The sequence below is a fragment of the Caloenas nicobarica genome, chromosome 1 (genome assembly GCF_036013445.1).
Source record: "Caloenas nicobarica isolate bCalNic1 chromosome 1, bCalNic1.hap1, whole genome shotgun sequence".
NCBI classification, from domain to species: domain Eukaryota; kingdom Metazoa; phylum Chordata; class Aves; order Columbiformes; family Columbidae; genus Caloenas; species Caloenas nicobarica.
Genome location: NC_088245.1, coordinates 117,293,820 through 117,318,973, shown reverse-complemented (window position 1 = coordinate 117,318,973; position 25,154 = coordinate 117,293,820). Strand labels below are relative to the sequence as shown.

Genomic DNA, 25,154 nt, shown 5'->3' with positions numbered 1-25,154 from the left:
AGAAAAGAAAGATATGAAAGGAATATATAAAGGGGGGGGGGAGGGGGGAGTTGTTGTTGTTTCAGTGCTAGTACACAGCATTTTGATAATGTCCTTATGATGTGGTTTTTGATTATTTTTCTGTATATAGGTACATGACTGTAGCATTTAGTTATAAATTTCTGTTTAGGATAAAGATTAAAAGATAACCAGAATTTTGCATTGTTTTTATTACCTAGTTTTATCCTCTGTACATCTTGTAAGATCTTTTAAATTTAAAAAAAAGATTAAATAAAAGGATCATGGTCAGTATTCCTCCACAATTCATATTATTTAATCCACACCCATCAATGAGGAAAAGCTGCAACTGGGAAGAAGAAATAAGCATCTCCAGTAATCCAATTGTTCACAGGTACAGAGTACACAGACTAAGTAAAGAAAAACCAGAATGGCAAGAAATATCTAAAAAAGAAACTCAAGCAGGCATTTGTGTCATTTTTAAGTCTTCCTCTCTCTTTTGACATTGCCAGCTGTTCCTATATGGGACTGTTTCTTGTTTGGAAACTGATTTTGAAGGGTGACTTTGAGCTTCTTTGGCAGTAATAGATACGCTCAACTTTGCTTTAGTTTACTACCTATCTTCAGTAGTGTTACTGTAATTCATGCTTAATTATGACTGGGGTCTAATTACAGATAAGGAACATGACTTTCTCCCTTACCATTCCTTGACCAAGACTTGGCTGATTACTTGACCTGGCACTCTCTCCCAGCTGGGTGGTTGGGTCAGTGTTAATTGAGTGTCTGGCGAAGGGGATGTGGTCACCATATCTGAAGGGCTGTGAAGAAGAATCCCTCCTTAAAAAGAGGCAGCTCTTGGCTGGTTGCCTGAGGAAATTATGTTTATGCTTTTCCATGTTCACATACAGGTACATGCCTGAATCTTTCCCAAGAACTTTTGAACCTGGGTGTCAATTTCAACAGAATTAGATGGGGGCAAGGTACGGATCCCAGAGATAAGTTCCAACTGTCCTTTGAAGATAAGGGGCTGCAGAAAAGAGAGAGACCTGATAGTGCCTTCAGTGAGGAAGAGTGGCAGTGAAAGTCCACTGCTCATTGAACAATGGAGAATTGACACCATGGAATAACTTAAAAAAAAAATAAAAAAACCTCCACTAAGGAAAAAATGCAGTTGGAGATTTATCTTCCTAGACAAACATCATTCACCTGTTAAGACATGCATTTGTGGGAAACACAGGCTCTGTAATTATGGTGTGGCATGACTTGTGCACTGTGCTACACCTGAGCTCTGCAGCTGCAGGCTGCTCTGCCACACCACGGAGTTCCAGGCTGATTAAATCACATACTTCTGTAAGAAGTTATCCGGAGTTACTCACGGTTGGCTGATGGCTTTTGGGGCTTTCTTTTGACTGTCATTTTTTACAAGGATTGAAAATGTCTGTGGCTGTTGTAATCAAAACATTGTCTCTTTTCACTGCAACTAAAATACACTTCTATTGCCCAAAATATGAACTATTTTCAGTTCATAGAATTTGCACTCCTAAGCAATATGGCACAGTTTGTCAGAAATCTGGTAGGCCTCCAATATTCTCTCTTATGAAGTACGAACAGTTCATATTCATCTCCAGTGTCGGTATCATCATCAAACTTCGTGAGAGGGAGTGAATTAATAGCTTGGTTACAGACAAGAGGGCCCTGTTATACTTAGGATCTGAGGCACAGAATTTGGTTCTTCCTATGTCTTTTGGATTACAAAACACTGTCAAACCCTTAAAATTTCTTGTTTATCATCATATACCTTTTATATCATGCTTTTAAATGAAAACACTATAAAGGCTGTTTGTATGTAACTGATAACTGTTGTTCCATCGACAACCTTTGAACAACTTATCTGCCCTGTGGCTCACCAACAGTGTGCAGAGCGTGTGTGCACACCCTGAGAAGACCACAGCCAAACAAAATTTGAAACCCACATAAATCGTAAGAAATGTGTTTTCATGTGCCCAAGTCCATAATCAGCTATTTCTTAGGGCTTTAAAATAAACTTTTGAACTAAACGACAATACTGGTTTGCCTAAAAATACACCACACAAACCTGGCAGTTCAGAATCTGACAGACAGGCAGCTCCAACACGTGCAGTGGTTTGGGGAGGGCTTCTGCGGATTGCAAAGCATTCGCTTCCTAGGAAGAGTCAGTGAATTTTTCTTCTTATTTCCCTATGAAGAAATATCTCTCCCAGCCCTGAAACAACCGATGCCCTGAACCGTTTTCAGACCAACGATTATCCCTACAAGTAAATCACTCCAGGTCTCAAGTGTAAAGTTTCTTCTGCTTGTATTCCAAACATTACTGTTACATACATTTTAATGAGACGTTAGATGTGTGTATTTCATAATTTAACCTTAAGCTTTTAAATTAAACCCAGAATCTATAAGATTTGTATTGGATACCTGGACAAAAATCAGTAATGCCTGCATGTGAAAGACTACTTTCAAACTGAAATTCACAATCACAAACATATCTATGTATGCATAGCTTCTGTGAGTTGGGTATTGGCTGCTGACAAACTTGGCAAACTAATGCTCTTATTTTCTTGAGCCCATTCGATCTGAAACTAAGATTAGTTACAGCATAGTTCTCATTTGTTCTAGTAATTGCTGATGTAGTGGTATCCTTGCTGCTTTTGCTGGTTCAGTGTGCAACTTTTTATGATACAGATCTGCACACAAATCCTAGCTCAGACAGATTCTTCTCATACAACTCTAATGGTAGGTAGCGCCCGTTTTTGCTCTCCCCCTGCACGGAATGTAGACAACTGACACATCTGTAGGCTTTGATAGATTTACCTTGCTTCTTGCCAGCCTAAGCAATGAATGCAACAGCTGCTCTAAAGCGTCGCCTTTGCTCCAAAACAGGAAAAAAAAAAAAAAGCGGCTGCTACTCTCCTTACTGGAAGGTAGTAGGACCCTTCAAGTAGGTTAGATGCTGGGGAGTGAACCACCTCTCTTAGGGAAAGCCCATCTTGTTCAGTGTCTTCCAAGAAATCACCCTCCCACACAACAACTCTTAACTCTCCAACCTGTGCTCTGAGACCCCATCCATTAGCAGGAAACTATGTTTATGTGCTGTGCCATGCCAAAGAGGAGCCAACTGCCCTCCAAAGTTCTTAAAGGGCTTGTCCTATTACAGTATTTTGGCTCAAAGTCCCTCATGTATCATGCTTGGTATTCCTTGTTTTCGGTTTAACCTGTCACACCCGGGTGATGTGGGCTGGTATGACTCTCAGCACTTTGCAGCCAGAGGAAGGTGAGACCTCTGTGAAGTGATGCACTGGAGTGGCCAAAGCATTTGCCTCAGCTGGAAAAGGGATCTGTTATAAGCATTTTTTCTTCCTCGTGCCTTTTGTTATCAGTTTTTCTTGTTAGCTTCTAATGGCAGCTTTGCATATAGTCAGATGACAATTTCTGCTCAACATATAAGTGAACGCTCACTCATATTCTAAAATTCACTACTGGGAGGCCTGTGTGGCAAAAGGAAAAAATGGTTGCCCACATGTTTAGCTGTGTGAAATTTAGGGACCATTCTAAATATATTGGCTTTTTGTTTGCATTCCGAACAGCAGATGGTGTTTAAGTATTTTTAAAGGTTTGTATGGCACAGAGCATAGCCTCACAGTAATGCCTCAACTTACATGGTACCATTGTGGAGGAGATAGATGTAATTATTTTCATGGCTTTTCAGGATTTTTTCTTTTTAATTTGTCTGGAAACAGGAACAAGGTGTTCTTGGTGAAGAGTCATCAGCTCTGCATTTTAAAGCCAACCTTTAAACCATTTCATCAGATAATTCTGCTTTGACAGGTTCTTTCTGTGTGTGGGGGAACAAGTGTTTAATTTACCTTTGTTAATGAGTTTTAAGAAGTTGCATGTGTGCTAAAGTACTTTGGCAAAAATAAATGCTTTGTAAACTGCAACGGTTCCTGACTTAATTTCTTCAAAAGAACTTTGCTTTCTTTTACAAGCCATCTAATTCAAAACTTGGAAAAGCACACACTTGCAACTCACATCTATTTTTCTTATACAGTTTTCTGTGCAACATGTTAAAGATCATGGGACACAATATATCAGGAAAGTACTTAAGTGTTTTAAAATTCACCAGATGTCTCAGACATTGTTTTGAAGTAGCTATTAAGAGAAACGACAGCCCTCAGTTACTTGCCCAACTGGAAGAGCGTACCTAAGAGCACTACCAAAAGGTTCTTCGAATTCACTGCTTTTAGGGCTAATAAGATGACTCTTTTCCTAATAACAAAGAGGTTTCAAATTGTGCTCCAGAAAATACTTACAACCCCTTGGGGGGAAAAAAAAAAAAAAAAAAAAAAAAAAGAAAAAAACACTTCACCCGCCCCTGGACAAAGCTCTACAAGCCCAGTTTTGCAGAGAGGTTCTTTATTATTGCAGTCGAGATCGTGAAAACGAGAAGAGACGCCACTCACCAGAGACCACGCGTGTGTGCAGCTGAAACGCCCCACTCTTTACCTAAGCAGCGGCCTTCGCGTCCCGCGACAGAGCGGCCCGTCTCCCTCTCTCTCCCCCGCCCCTCGCACCTGCCACACGCCCCCCAGCTCCAAGGCCGCCCTCAGCGGGCGGGGCCGCCGGTCCTTACACCGCCGGCCCCGGGCAAGCCGCTGGCGCTCAGCGGGCGGGCAGCAGGGGGTGCCGAGGCAGGTCGGTACCTGAGCCCCGCCCGGCCCTGCGAGCCGCCGCCGCTCCGCCCGGCCCGGCCCGGCCGCACCCTCACGCACCGCAGCCGCCGACCCCCTCCCCGTGCCATGACGTCATCGCGGCCCGCGCCTGCGCACACCGGCGCGATCGCCGCCCCGCCGCCTCCCTCCCGACCCCCCAAACGGATGGTGGGCGTGGCCCCGCGCGCGCTTCTGGCGAGGCTATGGGGGGAGGGGTGGAGAGAAAGGGAGCGGAAGCGAACGCAGCCCCCCGCGTGCGTGCGTGCGTGCCGCGCCTGCTCGGTCTGCCGGCGCGCTCGCGCGCGCGCCCCGCCACCCGCCCCCGCGCGCCGTGACGGCTTTGCGTGACGGCGACTCGGAGCGCGCGCCCGCCCTCCAGTAAAGCGAGTGCCTATCGCGGCCGCTGCCGCCGTTGCTGCTGCTGCTTCTCCTCCTCCTCGCGCCTGGGAGCGTAACCAACGGCCGCGCCTGCAGCTCCCCGCCCCTCCCCCTCCCACTATTATCCTCCCTCCCGGCGCGCGCTTCCCCCCCCTCCCCCCCTCCCAAGCCCTCCCGGGCGGGAGCGCGCGGCCGCCCGCTCGGCGAAGGAGCGAGTCGGCGCTGCCGCCTGCCGCCGGCCCCTCTTCCCCACCGCGCCGAGCCCCTCCATGGACCTCGCACCGCCCCGCTAGCCGGAGCTGCCCGCCCGCTGCCGCTGGGGAGTAGCCGGCCGAGAGGGGGAGGGAGGGGGCGGGAGGGGGGTGGGGGGCGGAGGAAGGTGGGGTCGCGGAGTGTGTGACACGCGCGGGGAGCGGCGGCTGCGGCCCGCGGGAGGAGGAGCGGGGAGTCCCGGCGCGGCCGCGGGAGCCCCCGGGCGGGCGGCGGCGGCGCCCCAGGAAGGTGGCGGCGGCGGGAGCTGCCGTAGCGGCTGGGATTTACCGTGGTGGTGGCGGTTGGCGCTGACCGGCAGGGGAGCGCGCCGCGCGGCGAGGACCGTGCCCGCGGCCCCCCCCCCCCCCGCTCCCCTTTCCTCCCTCCCTCTCTCCCGCCCCCCCTCCCCGGGGCCGCCGCCTCTCGGGCTGATCCCCCCCCGCCCGGACCATGGCCGACGACGACGTGCTGTTCGAGGACGTGTACGAGCTCTGCGAGGTGATCGGCAAGTGAGTCCCGCGGGGAGCGGGAGGCGGGCAGGGCCGGGCGGGCGTGTGCGCCACCGGGCAGAGCGGGGGAGGGGGGCGGCCGTGCCCCCGTGCCCGGCCCCTCCTGCCGGCCGGGGGGGGAGAGGGATGCACTGCTCGGCACCCACCTGAGTCGCTGCCGCCAGTGGGTCCGTGTGAGCGGTGCGGGGTCCGGGTCCCCCCCTTAGCTGGTGGCGGTGACACGGCGAGTGCCTCCGCCGCGCTGCCCACCTCCCTCATTACACGGGAGGCGGACGGGGGAGCAGTGACCCCATGGTTCCTCAGCCACCATGATTAACCACCTAACCATCACTCAGGCTGGCTGCAGCAAGCGGCAACCACTTCCCACCCCTTTTCTTCTCCTCCCCCCTATATCCCATTCCTGGCACACCCATCAAGGATTGCCTATTGGGGAAGGGAAAGGGAAGATATCTCTCTGTAGATCCACCTATTCACTGGGTGTCTGCATATTTGTGCACCAGGTGTTGGGGTTTCCTCTTCTTTACTGCATAATAACCAGCTTGTCAGTGGCAGTACTAGTGATACTCGGGTAGTGCTCGGTTTTCATCCAGGTCTTTCACTCCACTCTCATTCGTGTGGAAATAGAGATGTGTAAGGCACTAGGAGTGTTTGGCCGTTTGAGTCTTATTATGCAACTGCTGTTAAACCTTGTATCAAACCTAGGAGGTGAGGTAGTTGCTAGCGTTCCCCAGCTGCCTGTTTCAAGTTACCACTGTTGTAGTGTGGATGAAAATGACAGTTCAAGTCTCAGTCTCTGTAATCGCACCAAGAAAATGCATGGAATCCCCCAAATCAGATGGTGATAAAGAATTAAAGCTGAACTCCATTCCCCCCGCTCGTATTTTTGTGACTGTCCGGTTTCAAAATAAATTTTTTACTTATTTGTCATCTTTCACGTATTTTCTGTAGTTGTGTCGGTATTGCAAAATGGGCATGAAAGATGTAGCAATATTTTGACTTCTGAATTTTCTATGTGTTTCTGATTCCAAAGCCAAGATTGCTTTGGAAACCTTTGTAGTGACGCTGCTCAATGTGTTTGCAGTTTTTTCTTCCTGACAATGGATTTTCGAAGAACAATTGTTCACTGTGTTTTGATTGTAAACAAATATTTTTTTTCTGCATGTATTCTCTTGCCCGCTCTCCACCATAATGCTTTTCAGTATATATCAAGTGCTGTCTACTTTCAAAGCTAGAGCTAAAAATATTTGAGAAATAATCTTTCCTCAGGATCATACTAAAATGCTAGCTTTGGACTTGGCAGGTGACTTCATTGTCAGCAGAAGTTTCAGTGCTCAGTTCTGTCATTTCTCAAGGTATTACTACCTTTCTCTTAAGAGAAACAACTTTTCAAAATATTAAGCTTTCAGGGCCTTATTGGCTGTCCTAAATGGTAAGCGATTGCTTTAGCTTAGTGCTGGTTGTTGGTGAGGAGCTTCTGTAGCTGAGAAACAAAATTCTGTTATTAAACATGTTTTGAAGACAATTTTTGGTATGCTCCTTTCATGAGTGGTTTTATGCTAACCACTGCAGTTCACACACTATTTTATTCATACCTGATTACCGTTAGAAAGAAGGTGCGGTGATTTTGCATGACCGCACACCCTTTTAGAGAATGGATGATTCACAGGGGTCTGAACTGTTTGCACATCTCAAATGACATTTTGCTTTGTGATCAGAAAATTTTGAAGAGAGAGCTCAAAAACTGTGGATTAGGTATTAGCTACAGAAGTTCAATGTGAGATTTAGGTAGTATAGGTGGTGGTGTGATGTAACACAGATCTAACAGATAAATATTGAATCACAGTAGCATAATGATGCCAAGAGCACTGTAGCAAAAACAGGGTGTATCACTGAAAATAGCAGCAGTGATGGTGTGAAGGGTTGATAACTCATTGTGATTGTTTAGGCTTTTCTGCACAGATGTCACATCAGTCATCTGAAAAAAAACATTTAAAATAAATACACAATTTAATGCAGAGGTGTATTAGTATTCCTGTTTCTTTGCAATACTACACAGGTGACTTCCAGGGAAGCAGGGCTGCAGCATCTTTATTTAGCTTACAGATTTTGGGTACCTCCTTACCTGTATTTAAGCAACTGGAGGAAAGCTGCTGTAAATTTTTTTTGACTTGCTACATATGCATCTTTCAGTGAAACATTCACTAAATGTCTTCATGTTCCTATGATTTATTATTGATTGATCCAGTAATTTGGTTCTTGCAAATAGCACATCTGGTCCTGATTTGCATTTCAGACACATGAAATATTAAAATATGTAATTTATCTTTCCTAAATAGGTAGTTACCACTGTCATTTGAAGTAGTAAAAGGTATTTTTACGAAGGGTGTGGGAAGGAGAACTTTGCCTGTAAAATGTCTGAATAGTTAGTCTAAGAGAAGTCCCAAAGTTCTTATACAATTTACTAGAGAAATAAGGCAATAGTTTCTTCGCTGACAATGTGTGGTCCAACGTGTTGAGGCATACTCTGATCTTTAGGATAAACTTTAAATGCTTTTAAATAAAATAAATGGATAACACTTACTTTGTGTAAACACAGTGATAATAGCTTTTGGTGTGCTGGCATGTGGAACAACTACAGTGCAATAGTATATGAATGAATTGATTGGAACGACAGTGATAAACTGTTTATTATGTGGCATTTAATGTGTTTAAGTTCTGCAAGCATGCATTTTTCATTTCGAATAGGTGCAGGAGAAAAGAAAGGCCAGGAGGCATAGAGGGAAGTTCTAGTTCATGTTTCCTTCAGGGAAAAAATTAAGGGAAATCTTCATTTGCACATATTTCCAGTATGCCTTTCCATTACTGAAAGCTATATAGAGATAAAAATTGGAATAATAATCCCAATTTCTTGTTAAACTTTTAAAAGTGTCATTTATGAGACTAAGAGTAGTCATGCAGTTTTACCTTACCAGATGTGTTATGTTCTAGGTTACTGTCTTGTCTTTAGACTTGGCTGACACAAGCACACTTAAAACAAGAAGTAAATTGGAGATTTCTTTGTCACCCTTCAAATATGTGTTAACGTATCTCAGTATAACTGGCAGTGATGAAAATCAAAGGTGTGCCTTTTTTTTTTTTTTTTTTTTTTTCCCAAACTTGCTTCTAGGTAACTTTGAAAATATTCTCACTGTGTATTGGTTAAGAAGTACACAAGCTAAATATTTAAGCCATTTGATTTACAGTTCACAGATAATAGTCTTAAGTGTACTTCTTTATTTTTTTAAATTAAAATTTTCATTCAGAATGCATTGAGTAGCTTAGAAAACTTGGTAGGTGTAGAGTTGAAACCTCTTGGGTATTCATCCGAGGCGAATACTTTTCTGAGTTTGTCATAGGAGCTTCATATACTCAGAGCAGTAGTTTTCTTTATGCCAGAAAGAATGCCTGTCTGTAGTTGGTATTGAATGTAGAAGACCAAAGTATGGCTTTTATGATAGAGTCCTTGTTCTCCAAGGACTTTAGTTTACATCATGTGGTTTTGAGTTTCTGTACCTCTTGGGATTCATGTTGGTTTTTGTTAGCATTAGAGGAGTACCCCAAAGATTGTCTTACCTTTCTAACAATAGGATTGCAGGTTGCTTAAAAATTTCTCCAAATTTTTAAGTTGTAAATACTATGTGATAAAGTTGATAGTAGTTTATTTGTTTTAAAAAGGGCGTTGATCACAATTGAAATAATTGGTCTTCATATCAATAGTAACTTAAACTCTAAATTTTTGTAATTTTCTCTTCCATTTGTGGACCATATATATGGGCAGTCATTGTGCATAGTAGCAGTTCAGTTGTTGGTATTTTTAGTACCAAAGTGTAATGTGATGATTGGTGCCAATACTATTGTTGCTTTCAGGATGTTCTCTACAATATGACTGGGTTCAGTGTAGTCGTTTTCTGCACTGCACACTGATGATTTTAGGTTGTTTTCATCCCTCCTTCCCCTGCCATGGGATGATGATTCTCTCTACTTGGGCTCTTCCATCTAGTAAAGAGGAGTTAAAGTGCTTAGAGCCTGCAAGTGTTACTCTCTCTGCAGCCTCCCAGTGCTGCTGGAACATTGCAGGAGATGTGAGGGGAGGATGCAAGGTCTTGAGGTGGGAAGTCAGACAGGGGATTTCTTTTTTTTCATCAGAGTATGACGGCTTGTATCCCACTGAAGTCAGACAAGAGGGTGGTGTTGCAGTTTCATCCTAAACTATTACCTTGAGATGGAGAAGCTTTAGGTTTATGCCCCAGGCTGGGAGTGTTTAGGAAAGGGAGGAGAAAGCTCATGGTTTCCTTGTCCAATAAATAGTTTAATAATTTTAAATATAGCGATAACGAAACTATCCAAAAGTATTTTGATGGTTTCAGTGATATTGTTTTCCATTGTTGCCTCCATTTTCTCAGCACAGGAGTGTGAATACCATTTACTCTCAAATGTACTTTTTCTCTAGTACACCATTGACATTTTGCATCTCCAGTAAAACCGATTCAAATAACTGTTGGGTATAATTTTGACAAGCCAAATGAAAATGTGGAACAACTGTGTTATGTACTCATCGTTTGGAAAGGGGAGAGAGGAAAGGCGACTTCTCTGGAGTTTGGAAAGTTATTTGTCTAGTTTAGCTTTTGAGTTTATTAGTACTGTTTGAAGTATGAGTGTACTAATAAAACTTTCTCATCTGTTTTCTGTGTTACAGGGTTTCAGAATAACAGATTATAATGAATATTTGATTTAAGCATGAGGTCATAATGTGCATTGCTTCAGGAAAATAATAGTACATTATTTGAAGTGTAGAGTTGCTAGAATATCTCCTTAGCTAAGTTATTCTGCTATGGATTTTAACTGTAATGGTGACCTGTTTCTATTAAGAGGTGCTGTCTACTTAAGAGGTTCAACTGTAGCTGAACACAGTAGAATTAATATACCTAGTTGCAGAATACAACCTTTTAATCAGTACTCCTTTCCATTTGTGTGGCTTTTTCTAGTGTTGTTTTGATAAGCAGCCACATTCTTACAGTTCACATCCCTGTGATGTGAACAAGACAGCTGTAATGATTGAAAAGTAGAGACTTGCTTAAGAGGCAAGTTTGAAGGAACTTGACCTAGGAAAATGCAAACTAAGAAAGATTGTGCAAGGGCTTTGCAAATATGTTTTTGTGCTTAAACACCCAAGAGAAGGAAGCCCTCGAAGGTAAGAGCAGATGAGCAAATATGTGCAGACTAGTCCTGAGTAATTTGAGGCTGAAAACTGGAAGATTTTAGACCTATTTACTACTGAGATTCTGGAGCAGCTGTCTGTGAGAAGTTGCGGGACAAATACTTTGTCTTTGAAGATTTGCTAAGTTAAGAGTTTGATCTTTTTAATAAAATAGTGTGAAACTTTGTTGCCTCCAAGAAGAGGGGCTAGGCTTTAGGACCTAAGTGATCCCTGATAATCACGTAAATTCAAACACAATGCTTGAGATCAAATGCTTCAGGATAAACAAATGTTAGGGAAAGAAAAGGCCCATATTTTGTGTCAACAGCTACTCACCTACTTAGCTCCCTGTGTCCTCTGCAGTGGCCTTTTCATAATCTGTTATACAGATGTCATGACAATGGAAGGTAATTGAGCAGTATTAACCCTGGTATGATGTTTCCAAAGATCACTTTTAAAAACCTGTAGGCAACTTAAATGTGCCATCTAAAGAATGGTGACCTCAGAATTAAAAGTAGTTGTTGTTTATGCCAAATTATGGAGGTAATAAAAAGAACTCTTTTATGAATTCTCCTTTTTCCAGGCATGAGTATTTTTTTAATATACAGCGTGAAAATGTTTGTACAGGATATATTACATGCATGGCCAGAATTATAATTCCTAGTCATTTAAAAAGTTAGACTGATGTCTTAAGATAGTATACTAATCAGCTGATATGCCCACCAAATGAACCTCAAGAAACTCTTTTCTTTTTATTTGCGTATATCACATAAGCATGTAAGAGGTTACCTAGGTGAGGCATCCAAAGTGTGGGGAGAGAGAGCCTTCACTTCAGTGTAGCTGTAAACTGAACTGTATTTTAGAGTGTCAGGTTTGTAATTTCTTTTAATAAACTTCTACTGTATTTAGAGTGAGTTACAATGTTTCTTGGGAGATGTCTGTTGGTAAAACGAATGCCTCCCTTGTCAGAAACAGAAGTGCACAGCCAGTTTTCGCGTTTCAGCTACGATAGTGTTACTGGTGTTTGAGCTACGTTCTTGCCAATATCTTTTTCCTAGATGGAAACAGCTAAATAAGGTTTGGAATAATTTTCAGAGCTTGACCATAAAAGATCTTTGCAGTATAATGAGGATTTAATTTTTCTCTTCAGTTCGTATGAGAAACAAAGGTGTCTTTTCAGAGAAACAACTAGAAAACCGTTATAGGATAAATTTAGAACTAAAAGGGCTAATGTATTCTCAAACTTCTGTTCAAATGGCAGAAGTAACCCTCCCTTGGTTAAAGAGTGCCTTGCTCTTTTACTTTCATATCTTTTTGCTAGAATAGGGTAAGAAGAGGTAGCCTTCTTACCTACATACTTTCATGTCTTTTATTGCAATATTCAGAGTATAGTGGGGCTGTACTTTCCTTCCAGGCTTAGGATTTGTCAGGATTCTTGTATTGTCAATATTTTGTCAATTTCTATATTGACTTAGCTTTTTCAGAAACCAATAGTTAAAACGTGTCTTCACCACGTGAAGACATTTGTGAGTGATACATAGTTCTTACACACTTAAAGTTCATTGTGTGCCCCTCAAGTTCTGTATATTTTCCTTTCACCAGAGGTTTTCTAAATAGCATTTGATTAAATAGATTTTCACTTGGCTCCTTCACTTGTTTCTTTGGCTTCCCAATGGCATATGTAACTGCTTGTGAGTACTCCGATTTCATTTTTGACTAGCATCCGCATTTTCTTTTCTGGATAGTGTGGACATAAGCAGTTACTCCTAGCATTTAATATTGCATACATTTCCTAGGATATGCAAATCAAGAAAGCTGTAATGAACTTGCCTCTGAACAAAATTTTTAGAAGTAAAAGCTGGGGTATAAGTTTTATATGGGCATTTAAACTGGTATAAAATGTGTCCTGTTTCAGTTCAGTTGTTTAGGAAGCATTTTCAGCTAAGTTGAAAGAGGAGTTCTAAGTATCAGTTATGCTGTAGCAGAGATTGAGAAACCCTTACAATTTTAAAGTGTGCCTTTTATAGGGAATGCATGATTCTTAGATAACTCTTGACTTCATTTAAACTCACTGTTACCAGGGCTGGAAAGGTAGTTCACATTTGGAAATTTTTGATCCAAAGAGCTCTGGGAGTAAGGAAAAAGTCTTAGCTGTAGTGAGGCTGAGGCTTCTCAGATACAGTAGCCTTTAAGATATTCAGAACTTTATGAAATCTGTTTCCAAACGCCTTCTTAGGTGTGTATATAAAGTATCCTTTTTTCTTTTGTGCCTTCAGGATTCATTATGGACTTTCCCAGTATTAGAGCTGTTGTTTTGTTTGTTTTAAAAAAGCCTTTACAAAGGTGGTCCCCTGTTCATTGTTTTTTGTCATCCTGAGACTTCTCCTCAACTCTTCTGCCTTTTTGATGGAGTACTGTGTTGCTCTTCCCAGAGGGAAACAAACCAACCAACCAACCAACGAAACAGAAAAAAAAAAAAAAAAAACTACTACACAAACCAAAAGAAAAATGTTCTTACTATTTCTCCTAAAGGGAAGTTTAACTCTTCCTGACAAGATCTTCAGACATGTTCCTCTATCTTGTTCTCTATCTTCTTTATTCTACCAATTTTGTTTTTGTTAGAGAAGCCAACCAAAAGGGTCTCCCATTACTTCCACCCTGCTGCAGGGAAATCCTGCAGCTGTTGCTACAAATGGAGTTGTCAGCTTCCCACTTTTCTCCTGTTCTTTTTGGCTCCAGATGTTGTTCCTGATACTGAACAGACGTGAACAGTTCTGGACAGTGGGAAAGCACCAATGTACACTCGATTGGAGGGATCTATATACTAGTAAACGAAAGGAGTAGTGAAGCAGCAAGTGAGCTAATCTTAGATTCCCTTCTCCAAACCACCCCTTCGTCCCCCTCTCACTGGTTAGGAAAAGATGAGATAGAAGGTGGGGGTGGGGTGAGGGTAGCCTGGGAAGATTACAAAAAAATTTAGGGAATGATCTGTTTAACTGATAGGATCTTTCTTGCATCAGTACTGATCTGACCTAGTAACTTTTCCTGGAACAGAGCAGATCTTTGTGGAGGTCTTTAAGTTTGCCAGTGTTGAACTTGAATCCAGCAGGACCAGATAGGTTGGGTTCAGATAGGTTTAGAGAGAACGTCTGTCTGGTCAGCGCTGGTCTAGCTGCAGAGCAGCTAACCAGAGTGGGAACTGAGGTGAAATCCTGCATCTGTGTAATCTTGCAACCTCTTTAGGTATATTATGGTTCCCAAAGGAGGGCTGTATCAAGTTGTAGCTGGTTTGTAGATTCTGTAAACATGGTAGTAGTAGCCTTTGTCTTATTTTTCCCCTGTGGGAGGCACTATGGGAGTATATGAGTGCAATTTTGTGATGTGAGCTGAACTAAGTTTGCTGCTGCTGGAAGAGGGAAGTCTTGCTCTCTTTATGTGCTTCCATGCCCTGCATGAACCATACTTCCTCTGTCCCAGCTTTAGCTTGTGTCTGATCTATACAAGGTAGGTGCATTACATGAATATTCACTTGTTGAATGGCTTATTCTGCTGTTTTCACTGGCTTGATTAGACCTACAATATAGTCAAGGCTAGTTCGAGGTACATAGGAATGGAGAGAGAGAAGGTGTGCAGGACCCCTTCCTTCACCTTTGACAACAACGAACTACTAAGGCCGTATTGTAAAATGCTTTGTTGTTGATTTTTGAAGCTTGTTTGGCTTTTTTTGCATAATAACCAGGAAGATAGCCTCCAAACTCTTTCCTGCAATAATCCAGAAAATGGTAAGGAAAGGGGAGGAGAAAAGGGAAAGAGATTTATTTTATTTTATTTTATTTTATTTTTAAAAAAAGGTTGCAAGTTAACAATTATCAACACACACACACACAAAAATCACACTTAGTTGAACTTCCCGAACAGTTGCTTTTATGGTCTTAATTTGCTTCTTCCTTCCTTCTATACACATAAACATTCCCTGTATTTAAAACCAAGCACTAAATTCAAACTAAAATTAAATTCATTAAATTCTAAATAAAGTCAAATTAAAGTTAGTAAGGCAACTGTAAATCTGGGGGGTTTAATTTTTTTAATAGTTGAGTTAACTCTGAAGCATATTAGCTTATGACATGGTTAGATGCTCTTTAAGTGTGCATGTCTTTTGTCCTTTGGGGCTTAAATATTAGTGGTTGGATATACTCTGAACCACAAGCATGCTTAATGTTTGAGTGCTTCTCCTTTTTATAGAAGCCAAATCTAAGTGTTACTTCTGGTTCTGATGTGATTATGTGCAAAAGTACTGATAGCATATTTTGGAAAATTCAAGAAATTCAAAATAAACATTTTCCTGAGCTTTTTTTCAGATTTTGTTTTGTCTAAACCTAAATTTAAAATGTATTGCATTCATCAATAACTCGTTTCAATTAAAGTACTTGAGTTTTTGTTTTTCTTTTATTTATTTTTTAAATTTCTGTGTTAGTATAGTAGATCAAGTTTAGATTGAAAAGTACCAGCTTCTGCTTACAGAAAACACTGTTTTCTGTTCTACAGCCCCCAAACTAGAGATAATCTCTTCCTTAGTGTGTTCCTGCAGGCATCTTAATTCCAGAGCTTCAGTGCTACAGAGGTGAAAGCAACAAAAGGGGCTTTCAAAACTGAAGGTCAGACAAAACCGTTTTGCTCAGTTACAGCTATAAGATTAAGATATTTATTTATTTATTTATTAACTTTTTCCTCTGTGGAAAAAATGGCTACCTGTTGTCTGAGTTTCTTGGATGTCCAGCATGTAAGGTTCAGTTATCTTTAAAAGCATAAAGTAAACAGGGTGCTTAAAATATCAGGAGCTCTTTTGCTAATCTTAGATCTCAAGTGTGTCATTTTTTTTTTTGTCAGCTGAAGGCACTTCCAGTTGGAAAGTATTCAATACTTCATAGCTGCCATTGAGACAGGATACTTTCCCAGCTCTTGCAGATGTATCGTCTTTCTTGGATTCTTGGTTTCTTAGTAGTTTGGAGCTTTCAAAACTCTGAATTGTCTCTTTGGTCTGCTGGTTAGGGATATTTTCAAATAGATTGCTGGCTGTAGAGTTCATTCCCCTGTGTTGTGTGTATGAAATACATGCAATTCTCTCAGAACAAGGACAGGGAATGAGATGGAGATTTTTTGCTTATTGAGTATGATCATCATGGATGCTTGTTTTCCCTTAGTGGTCTGGTGAATATTAAATGATTCCATAAAACATCAGTGGGGAGTGTTGGGAATACCCTTGTTTTGGATATCTTCTAGCCTGGTGAGTGCTTTTTCAGGTGCTGTGTGTTAGGGAAGGACTTGAAGATGTGCTTCCCAATTTGAGTGAGTATTCCAAGCACTGGTGAGTGAGTAGCAGCTGCCACTGCGCTGGGCATGGACCGATAGGGCGGTTCTGAGAACATGGCCCAGTCAGTAGCCAGGCAAAATATGTAGCAGAACGGTTGGCTGGGGTATTGTCCTTAGTTGTGAGTTACTGAACTATTCATTGCTGTTGAGACAGCACTTTTCAATGTCTTGGGGATTCTTTCATTTTAGGATTAAACAGCAAACCCAGAAGTATAGAATTTTAGAGTGTTCTCAGGGATGCAATTCAGCAGAAAGATGAGATCAGCAAAACTTTTGTGATTCTTTCCCTGAATATTTGTTGTTTTTCAGAATAGGGTTTAGTTTCTATATTGCTAATGTATTTTTTAAAATGTAATGTGTTGCAGATAAATAAGAGTGGAAAATTCTCTTCCTGAAACTCCGCCTATACCCAACTTTTCAGTATTTGTTACAGTAGCAAAGCCAAGGAAAAGCATAAGAATAATACCTTCCTGAAATGTGGTTTCAGATACCTGGCTGGAACATTCAGAAATTAGTGGTGACTTCTGAGAGTATTGATACACGGTAGATTTAAACATGCATATTTTATTGAAACCTGTTCTAAAATGTGTTTTCTGATATGTGCTAAAAATGATCTGTGAAGTCATTGCACTTAAAAATGAAGCCTTACTGTGGTTTTTGCCTGTTCTTTCTAATGAGTTTTTATATTTTTAATCATTGCTTTAAAAAGAGAAGAGACTTGAAAAGAGAAAGAGAAAACGACTTGAAGTGCTTACTTTTTGAAAAAAGCTGTAAGAATTATTCAGAACTTTCCTTTTCATTTAACTTTTTCCTCTTACTCTCAGTTGATAGCTTGAGACTTTGCTGCCATCTCTAGTTTCTTGATGAAATTTATCCTGAACTGCTATTTGGTCCTACATTTTCATCCATACTCTTAAAAAGACAAATTTTGGCTGGATTTTATGACTCACTGCTGTTAAAAGAGTTTGTTTTGTAAAGCTTGTATCAGTGAAGAAGATAGCTGTGTCCTGTGTTTATTTCCTTTAGAAAACATTAGGGAGTTTCTCTAAAGAGAAATATCTTGTATTCTTTCTTGCCTTGTCTTCAGATACAGCCGTAGTTAATAAGCAAACTTTCAGTACTTTTTGCTTTCATTTTGGCTGTTAAAAATTTGCAAGTCACATTCATGTTACTGTTTTTACTATGATACAATACCTTAAGTGGTTAATCTTAGTGTCTTTTTGTAATGTTGAGATGTTTCAGAAAGGTTATAGTTTGGTTTTAGAGATTAATATACTGCCTTATAGCACTTTTATGCATATTTAAATCTTTTGTAAAATTAGTTTTGTTCATCATCTTCTTACACCTTTGAGTGCTTTCAGAATATCTTGAAGAAAAGATTATACTGGATCTGACTCTGCCTTCTCTGTTGGTTGGTTAATGAATATAGAACAGTTTTATTTTTTGCTACTCTCTTCAGTACCAACGTTTTACTTATAATTTGGGTGTCAATATAACAATGTTTTTTAAGGGTTTCTCTGCCAGTTTTCATTCTTTCAGCATGTCTTTTATAATATAAAGCTCCCCGGTAGCTCCGCCAAAGCTTCTTTCTGGCCTTTTTTCCTCCACTTTGCCTTCCATTTCTTTCTCATATCAATACTTTTATATGTTGTTTCACACTGTATGTTCTGGCCTACCTTGAGATCTTGTTTAGTTCTCTTAGACTCACTGGCCTTTCAGCAGACTGTAGGATGTCTGTCAGTCAGAATTTTTCTCTCATGGAGACTGGCTCGCTGCAGATTTCAGTTTCTGAAATCAAAACTAACAAGGAGTTTCTCTAGTCCTCAAAGTTCTAAGAACCAGAACCTTTGAAAAAGTGTCATTATTATGGTTTTATCTTTGAATCTACAGATGACTGCAGACTGTAGTGTTGCAACCTAGATTATTTTCCTTACAGGGAGTGCTACACAGCAACCCGTTCTGTTACTGTCTCCTGAAAGTCCTGATGACAGTTCATGTATTTAATACAGGAGGCTTCCCCATCCCCCCTCTTCCCTCCCCTTCTCCCCACCCTGAATATTTATTAAAGCTGTAGGCGAAAGAACTTTTAGTAGGTTGACTTTGCCTCTGCAGTGTGGAAGAAGTAAAGTTTTGTGGCGCTTCTGCCTAGAATTCAAGGAAGAGGAGAGGTAGTTCTCCACACTAATTATGTCCTTGTGAGCATATGTGGAAGAAGGAAGTTTACCTAATTTTTCTCACCAGGGAGGAATAAGATCTTGGCCTTCTTATTTGAGCAGCCATGCTTTCCTACTCAGTCAGTCTGAGGGAGAAGAAGGGTGTTTCAGCAGACAAGCATGTTTTATACCTAGTAAGTACAAATCTGCTCCAATCTTTCCTGCATACTGTAAGGAGCAGAAAATGTTTTTTATATTTTTCACATTTTTCTACTTTATCTAATCTCTGTGGCTAAAAAAGTCTGTCAAGCAGTGTTTCTTCAGATGTGCTTTCCACCTCTTTGTCCTTTTGGTTCATGTTCTTAGTGTTTTGGGGCCTAAACTAGTCTGAAAAAAAAAATTGGATTAAAGAGTGTCTTTCTCTCCCCCTGCCCCTTTTGTAAATTTCCCATTGAGTCATTCTCTTCAGAGATTTTGGCCAGTTTTCCGACAACAAAGCAATTACTCTCAAAACCTTCATCTTTCCCTGGATAGGAATTGGCGAGCACTAGAAAGCAAATTGCTGTGCGAACAGCCACGTGTCTTCAGGAAAACAGTTAAGTCAGGAAACCAGTTTATCAGAAAGAAGATTACATGTCTTTGTTTTTAGAAGGAAAGCACAGATTACATCAATTGTTTACCTCTCAGGGAAATATTTTCTGCTTCTCAATGGATTATGTGTGGTTGTCACATGCTGGAAAACTATTGTGAGGGAAGGGGCTTTTGGGCTCCCTTTCAGTGGTGCTACGTTAGTGATGCATGGAATGTGTGATACTTGAAATCTAGTTTGTCGCAGAGAAGTGTCATATAGTAAGCAGATTTATCTATCCCTTGAGTATCCCATGTGTAGGAATTATTTTGTTGAGAACCAGGCCAGCACGTTCCTTGAATGTTCAAAAAAAGCCTAGGAAGAGGAAGACCAGGAGACCATTAGCAGTTTTGAATATACCTAGTTTTAAAGCTTTGTTTGGGACAGCTTCTTGCAGAAGGGACAAGACTGTAAAGATGACGTCTTTTAGCCTTATGAAGGGAGTCCTTTCTCCTTAAGATAGGAAATGAACAATCGGTTGGAAATAGATAATCAATTTTGAAAGTGTGCCTCAGCCATTAGAAAAGAAAATGCTGATACCCTAGATCTGCAGTTGAAATATGACATCTGTGAACTATACAAAATGATTTCTAGATATCTTAAAGCACTCTTTTCATGGATTATATATTACGGTTTTGGCCATGGTAGGGTAGAATCTGGTTTTGGCTTAGCAGTTGGTGTTGAGTAACATTTCTGTGACAAATGGGGGGATCACCTTCCTTGTATTCACAGGGGAAATACCCTAGATATAGAGGAGACAGTGTTTATCCTGCATTCCAAGTCTGCACTCAGAAGGGAGAAAAGAAGCAAGACTTGAATCTCAAGAGATGTGCAAAGGGTTGCTTTAGTTCTTTCAGTTGCTCTTCAACTTAAAAATGAGGAAGGGGGCTTTGATTCAATTTGTAGTATGTGTTTGCATTGAGAATCAGGAGTGGGTTCTCCATTAGTAGGGGCTAGTTAAGGTGGCAGTTCTAGGTCTGTTCAGCTGCTTCTCAGTTAGATGTGGAGAGAAAAAGCAGGTAATAGCAGTGACTATCATTTTGCCTAGTTCCTGCCGACATGTGACTGGATCTTCAGATAGAAGTAAATGAGACTTGTTTTTTGCAAGGTGGAATAGATTTGAAATGAATGTTTGGACAAACCGATTAAAGAAAACTTTACTTAGCTGCTCCAAGTCTTTATTTTAATTAGTACATTAACTTCTGAAATATGGCGTAAGCTTACCCAAGAGGGTTTTATAATAAGCTGATAACTCTCTATGGGGAAAAAAGGGTTTATTCATTTGTTTAACTTTAAAGCATATGCATAGCATAATTTTTAGCATGTTGCGGGAAAAAAAAGGGGAGTTTTGTACAAACTGCTTGGCAGTAAATCCTTCCTTTCAGCATTCGACCTTAGTCCAGCTGTGAAGGTTCATGCAGTACAGCCTTGGAACTTTTTTCTACTTGTAGTACCTGTACTGAAGCTGCATCTCTGCAAAAGCTATGTCAGATTTATCATCTGCTACCATGTCTACAGAAGGCTTTCACCACCAGTCAGGATGCATGCTTCAGTTCTCTTTTGCCAGTTACTGAATGCCAAGACTGAGCCTTGTCTGCACACAAACTTGAGGGAGGTAGATGTACTTACTGAGGTATCTGCAAACCCTTTTTTATTCAGAATGTAACTGGACATTAACTTTTGTGGGCATTTGTTTTAAGTCAATTTCTGGGACTTCTCTCCCCCCCTACCCTGACTTATCTGATGGTCTCAACAAAGACTGAAGACTGTCAGATACCTTACATCAGAAAAAGTAATCTATATTCAGAGAAAACTACCTGCTGAAATACTTTCATGCTGTTCTGCCCAGTCCAAAGATGTCATTTTTGCCTCTTTTTTTGGGTATGTATCATTCATATTGAACTGCTGAGGTGGTTGCTTAGGATTGGTTTGAGCTCTGTTGTGTTGCAGTAGTGAAGGCAACAGTGCAGAACTTCTCAACCTTTCCATGTTTTGACATAAGCTTTCTTGGGTCAAGTCTGGCCATTTTAGAATATCTTGAATTCAGTGCAGAGCTCATCAAGCATCGTTAATTTTGATCAAAACTGGGGAAAGGAGGGGATGGGGAAGGAGAGCAGGAAGCAACTTCCTTTTGTCCAGGGCATGGTTAGTGCACCAGCCCTGACTGTTGGAGACCTGAGTTGGACTAAGTGCCCCCAGTACTATGTTAGACGTTAGACTTAGATGTGGAGCTCTGCAGTTCTGCTGTTGTAGCTAAGTGACTTTGTACTCAAAAATACACTATTACAGGCCTACAGGTAGTGGGGAATTCAGATCATATTCTTGCCTGTGAAGGGAACTGCACTGTACAGGTTGGAGCTTCTAATGCTGCTTAGGCATCTTGTTCAATGCTGCTGTAATGAAGCAGGAGAAGGGTTAGAGCCATCTAGGATTTCAGTATATCCATAAAAATATGATTGCTCCTTTTGGCTGTTTGTGTACAGTTCAGCTCATGAATGCTGGGTTTTGATTTGGTATTTTGTTGTGGAGTGGGGTTTTTTTGTTGGTTTGGTTTTGTTTGTTTGTTTTTCCCTTGGGAGAGTCAGATTGGTTTAATCAGTTTTTCAGGTCAACCATCTTATATGCAATAATAAAAACAACTATTTCTGGCTCATATTAAAAGACGTGAGATGTATCATAATGAAAGTAGCAAAGATAAAAATTGAACAATTTCATTAATGGTCTTCAAGACAGCTTTAACAACTTCAGAAGAAATCCTAGGAAAACAAAGTTAAAGAATAGATGTCAATGCTTAAAAAAAATAACTTCTTAAGGTCTTAGAATTCTCTAAATAGTTCTTAGAATTGTGGTTATAGGTGCATTCTAGATTCAACATAAAAACCTTTTGTAAGGAGGAAAAATACAAAGAAATGAGGACTCTAGAAAAGAACAAGCAAATATGATCTAGAGAGTACAAGGTAAAGTGTAAAAAAACCCCTCATTTTCTCATTAAGAATTGCAATATTCTAACATTTTTATGGGAAAAGTATGAAAAAGCAGCCATAAGGTTAATATACCAGAAAAACAACAATTCTAAGAGTTCTCGTAGCAACTTTTAAATATATGACTGTGTGTTTGGTAAGTGAAGCACTTCAAATTTCAGGGCTTCTATAACAATCTGTGAAAATTTATATATTTTCTTTCTTAAACTAATTTTAAATAAATGCGCAACTTCTCAGCTTTATGCCTCCTTTTGGTTGTTGTTCCTAGAGAGGAGGGAGCAGGAATCATTGAAAACCTGGCCAAGTGGATTTTGGAAGCTTGTTTTTTTTAAGTGGAGCATGTTTCAGCCCAGTTCTGCTCAGGAGTGTCTTTGCAGTGGCCATGGGATGAGAAAGGGGGGCACAAAAGTTGGAATTGGAAGCTGCTGAGGTAAAGGTTCCTGCCAGGGGTGAATGTGGGAGGAAGAGGGAGGGAAAAGGATGAGTAGAGTAGGTTGACAGGAAGGAAGGAATAAGGAACTGTGTTTGAAAAATGAAATTGAATAACCAACCAGAGGAGGAGGATTTGTGATTGCCAGCCTGCAAGGACAGAGAAAACGGGTTGAGGCAGGGAAAAGGAGTAGCAAGTAGAAATTAATTTATAGGTTATTAACAGAATGTTTGTAAAGGTGAGAGGAGGAACATCCCAGCTGAGCTAAAAAAGGTTGTGGAAAATAAATGACTGATACCTGAGAAGGTCTAGGGGAAGAGGAGTGCAAGTGAGATGAGAAACATGAAAGGCAAGATTATGATTAGTGAGGTGATAATCAGACATGGCAGAGACCATTTTAGCAAAGTGGAGCAGGCAGAAGGGTGTAAAGATTGATTCGTGAGGAGGGATGGAATGTTTGACAAGGTTATTGCCATCAATTCTTCCTCCACTATTTGGTGGCTTTTAAGTAGAATATTTTTTACTTGCAGTGATTTTATTTCTTTGTGTGCCGTTTAGCCATGTGGACAAACAGAATAGAGGTTATTAGTATGTTAAAGAAAGCTATGAACAAAAATGTTGACTTCAGAAACTGTACTGAGCTAAATCATAGGGGATAATTGTTAGTGGTAACAGTTGACTTTTGTTAGCCATCTGAAGTTTTATTTTCCCTGTTTCTTAATCCTGTATTTTAACTGATTAAATTACTCCTTTCGAATCTTCATTCTTGCTCTTCCTTCTCCCTTGTCACCAGTGCTTATGGCACAGCTCCTTTAGTTTTAAATGAGCTGGGTTAATTTAAATGTTTCAAACGTTTTGTCTTGCTAGCCTAGCTCATTCAGACTAAAGCAGGTTAGAGAACAATTGCACGAACAGCCAAAATGAAGGATGAAAGCATGCTTCAACTGACAAAGGAAACAACAATTGGTTATAGCTAGGTTTGACAGCTCTGTGCCAGCACGGATTCTCTGGTCCTGTATGCATGCATCTCACTGCACCTATCTTGTGAATACATATAAATTCTCAATTTAGTAAAAGTTAATTATTTTTAGTACAAGCTTCATAATATTATGCTACAGTTATGCAGATTTTTAAGATATTAAAATATTATTAATATATATACCTGTTGGTACAACCTAGCTTGAAGATTTCCTGACAACATTTGGTGACTCATTCCCAGTTGGCAGACCTATTATTTTCAGACAGTGCAGATAATAGAAGACTTTATACCTTTTGAAAGTCAAACCTTTTGTAAATCTTGAGGTCACAGCAGATGTTTTGTTTGTTTTTTGTTTGTTTGATTTGTTGTCATTATTCTGTTTGGGGGATTTTTGTGAGGTTTTTTTTAATCTCCTAAGTTGAGTGCTCAATGTATTCTATGTTAAAATTATGATTCTGAGTCCTGTGGATTTCTTAGCTACGTACTGGTACTTCTGTTGCCTTTCTTCTGAAAGAATTAAGTTTCTCTGCTTATTGAGATGCTTTGTATTTTGTTCTTTGTTAACATTTCCACATGATAAATGTAAGTCATTGGTTTAAGAAAAGAAAAATCCTGTTAGTATTGCAAACTTAAAATTAGCCAGGACTCATTAGTAAGTGTGGCTCTTAAAATTAGCAAGTGTGACTCTTTCCACCCTTCCGATGTTCAGTGTGAATACTGTAACCAGAGTGGCTTTTTAAGTCCACTATCTAGACTTGAATGAGTTGCCTAGAAGTCAGCACATGATCGTTAAACTGGCAGTAATTTCCTACATATCTTTGCAGTCTCCTTGAGTAAGGGTGGGATTTTACAAGATTACCAAAAGACAGAATTCACCTTGCAGTGCTACTGTTGTTGATGACACGTTACAAAGAAAGAGTACTTGATTAAACATTCTTGGAAGGATATTGCCATATAGAAATACCTGTTTTACAAATATAAACCTGGAAATAACCTTCTACTTAAGTGCTGCTTTTCTGCAAAAGAACCTTCTGTATAGATATAAAAAAAATAGCCATCACTTACATAGTATTCTTGTATACTGGCTTAGGAGAAATCGAGCATTGTAATTTTTACATTTCCTCTTAAAATATGCAAGATACTGTGATGCCACGCAGTTTTCAATATTTCTGTAGAATTATAGGATGGTCTTGTCTGTCACTGACAAAGAAGATTCCAGTGTGTGGATGTAGTCAGAGGATGGAGTTTTGTGTCAATCAGATGCTTAATGTATTATATAGTATGAATGCAGTACAATTTCTCTTGCTGCTGGCCTGTTTGAATGTCTGAAGATTTAAAGGTGAAAAAAATGAAGAATATCCCTTTAAGCCTTTGTTGCTGTGGCAGTTTTCTTTCCCATATGGTGACCCATCAGTCCAGAGGCAGCAGGATGGATAAATAAGATTTATGTTGCATTGTTCCTTCTGCAAAACAAACAAAAAACCCCGAAGACTCAG

General features: G+C 40.5%; 1 protein-coding gene across 2 annotated transcripts in view; it reads left to right on the top strand.

Moving 5' to 3' along the window:
* Positions 1–4,963: 4,963 nt before the first annotated feature.
* The window catches only part of CASK (calcium/calmodulin dependent serine protein kinase), a 217,267-nt gene continuing 197,076 nt past the window's right edge, over positions 4,964–25,154 (top strand). For both annotated transcript variants that reach the window (XM_065637084.1, XM_065637073.1), the window contains exon 1: positions 4,964–5,881. In XM_065637084.1, coding sequence (XP_065493156.1) covers positions 5,823–5,881 — 59 coding nt within the window. In that variant the 5' untranslated portion in view covers positions 4,964–5,822. The remainder of the gene's footprint in view (positions 5,882–25,154) is intronic.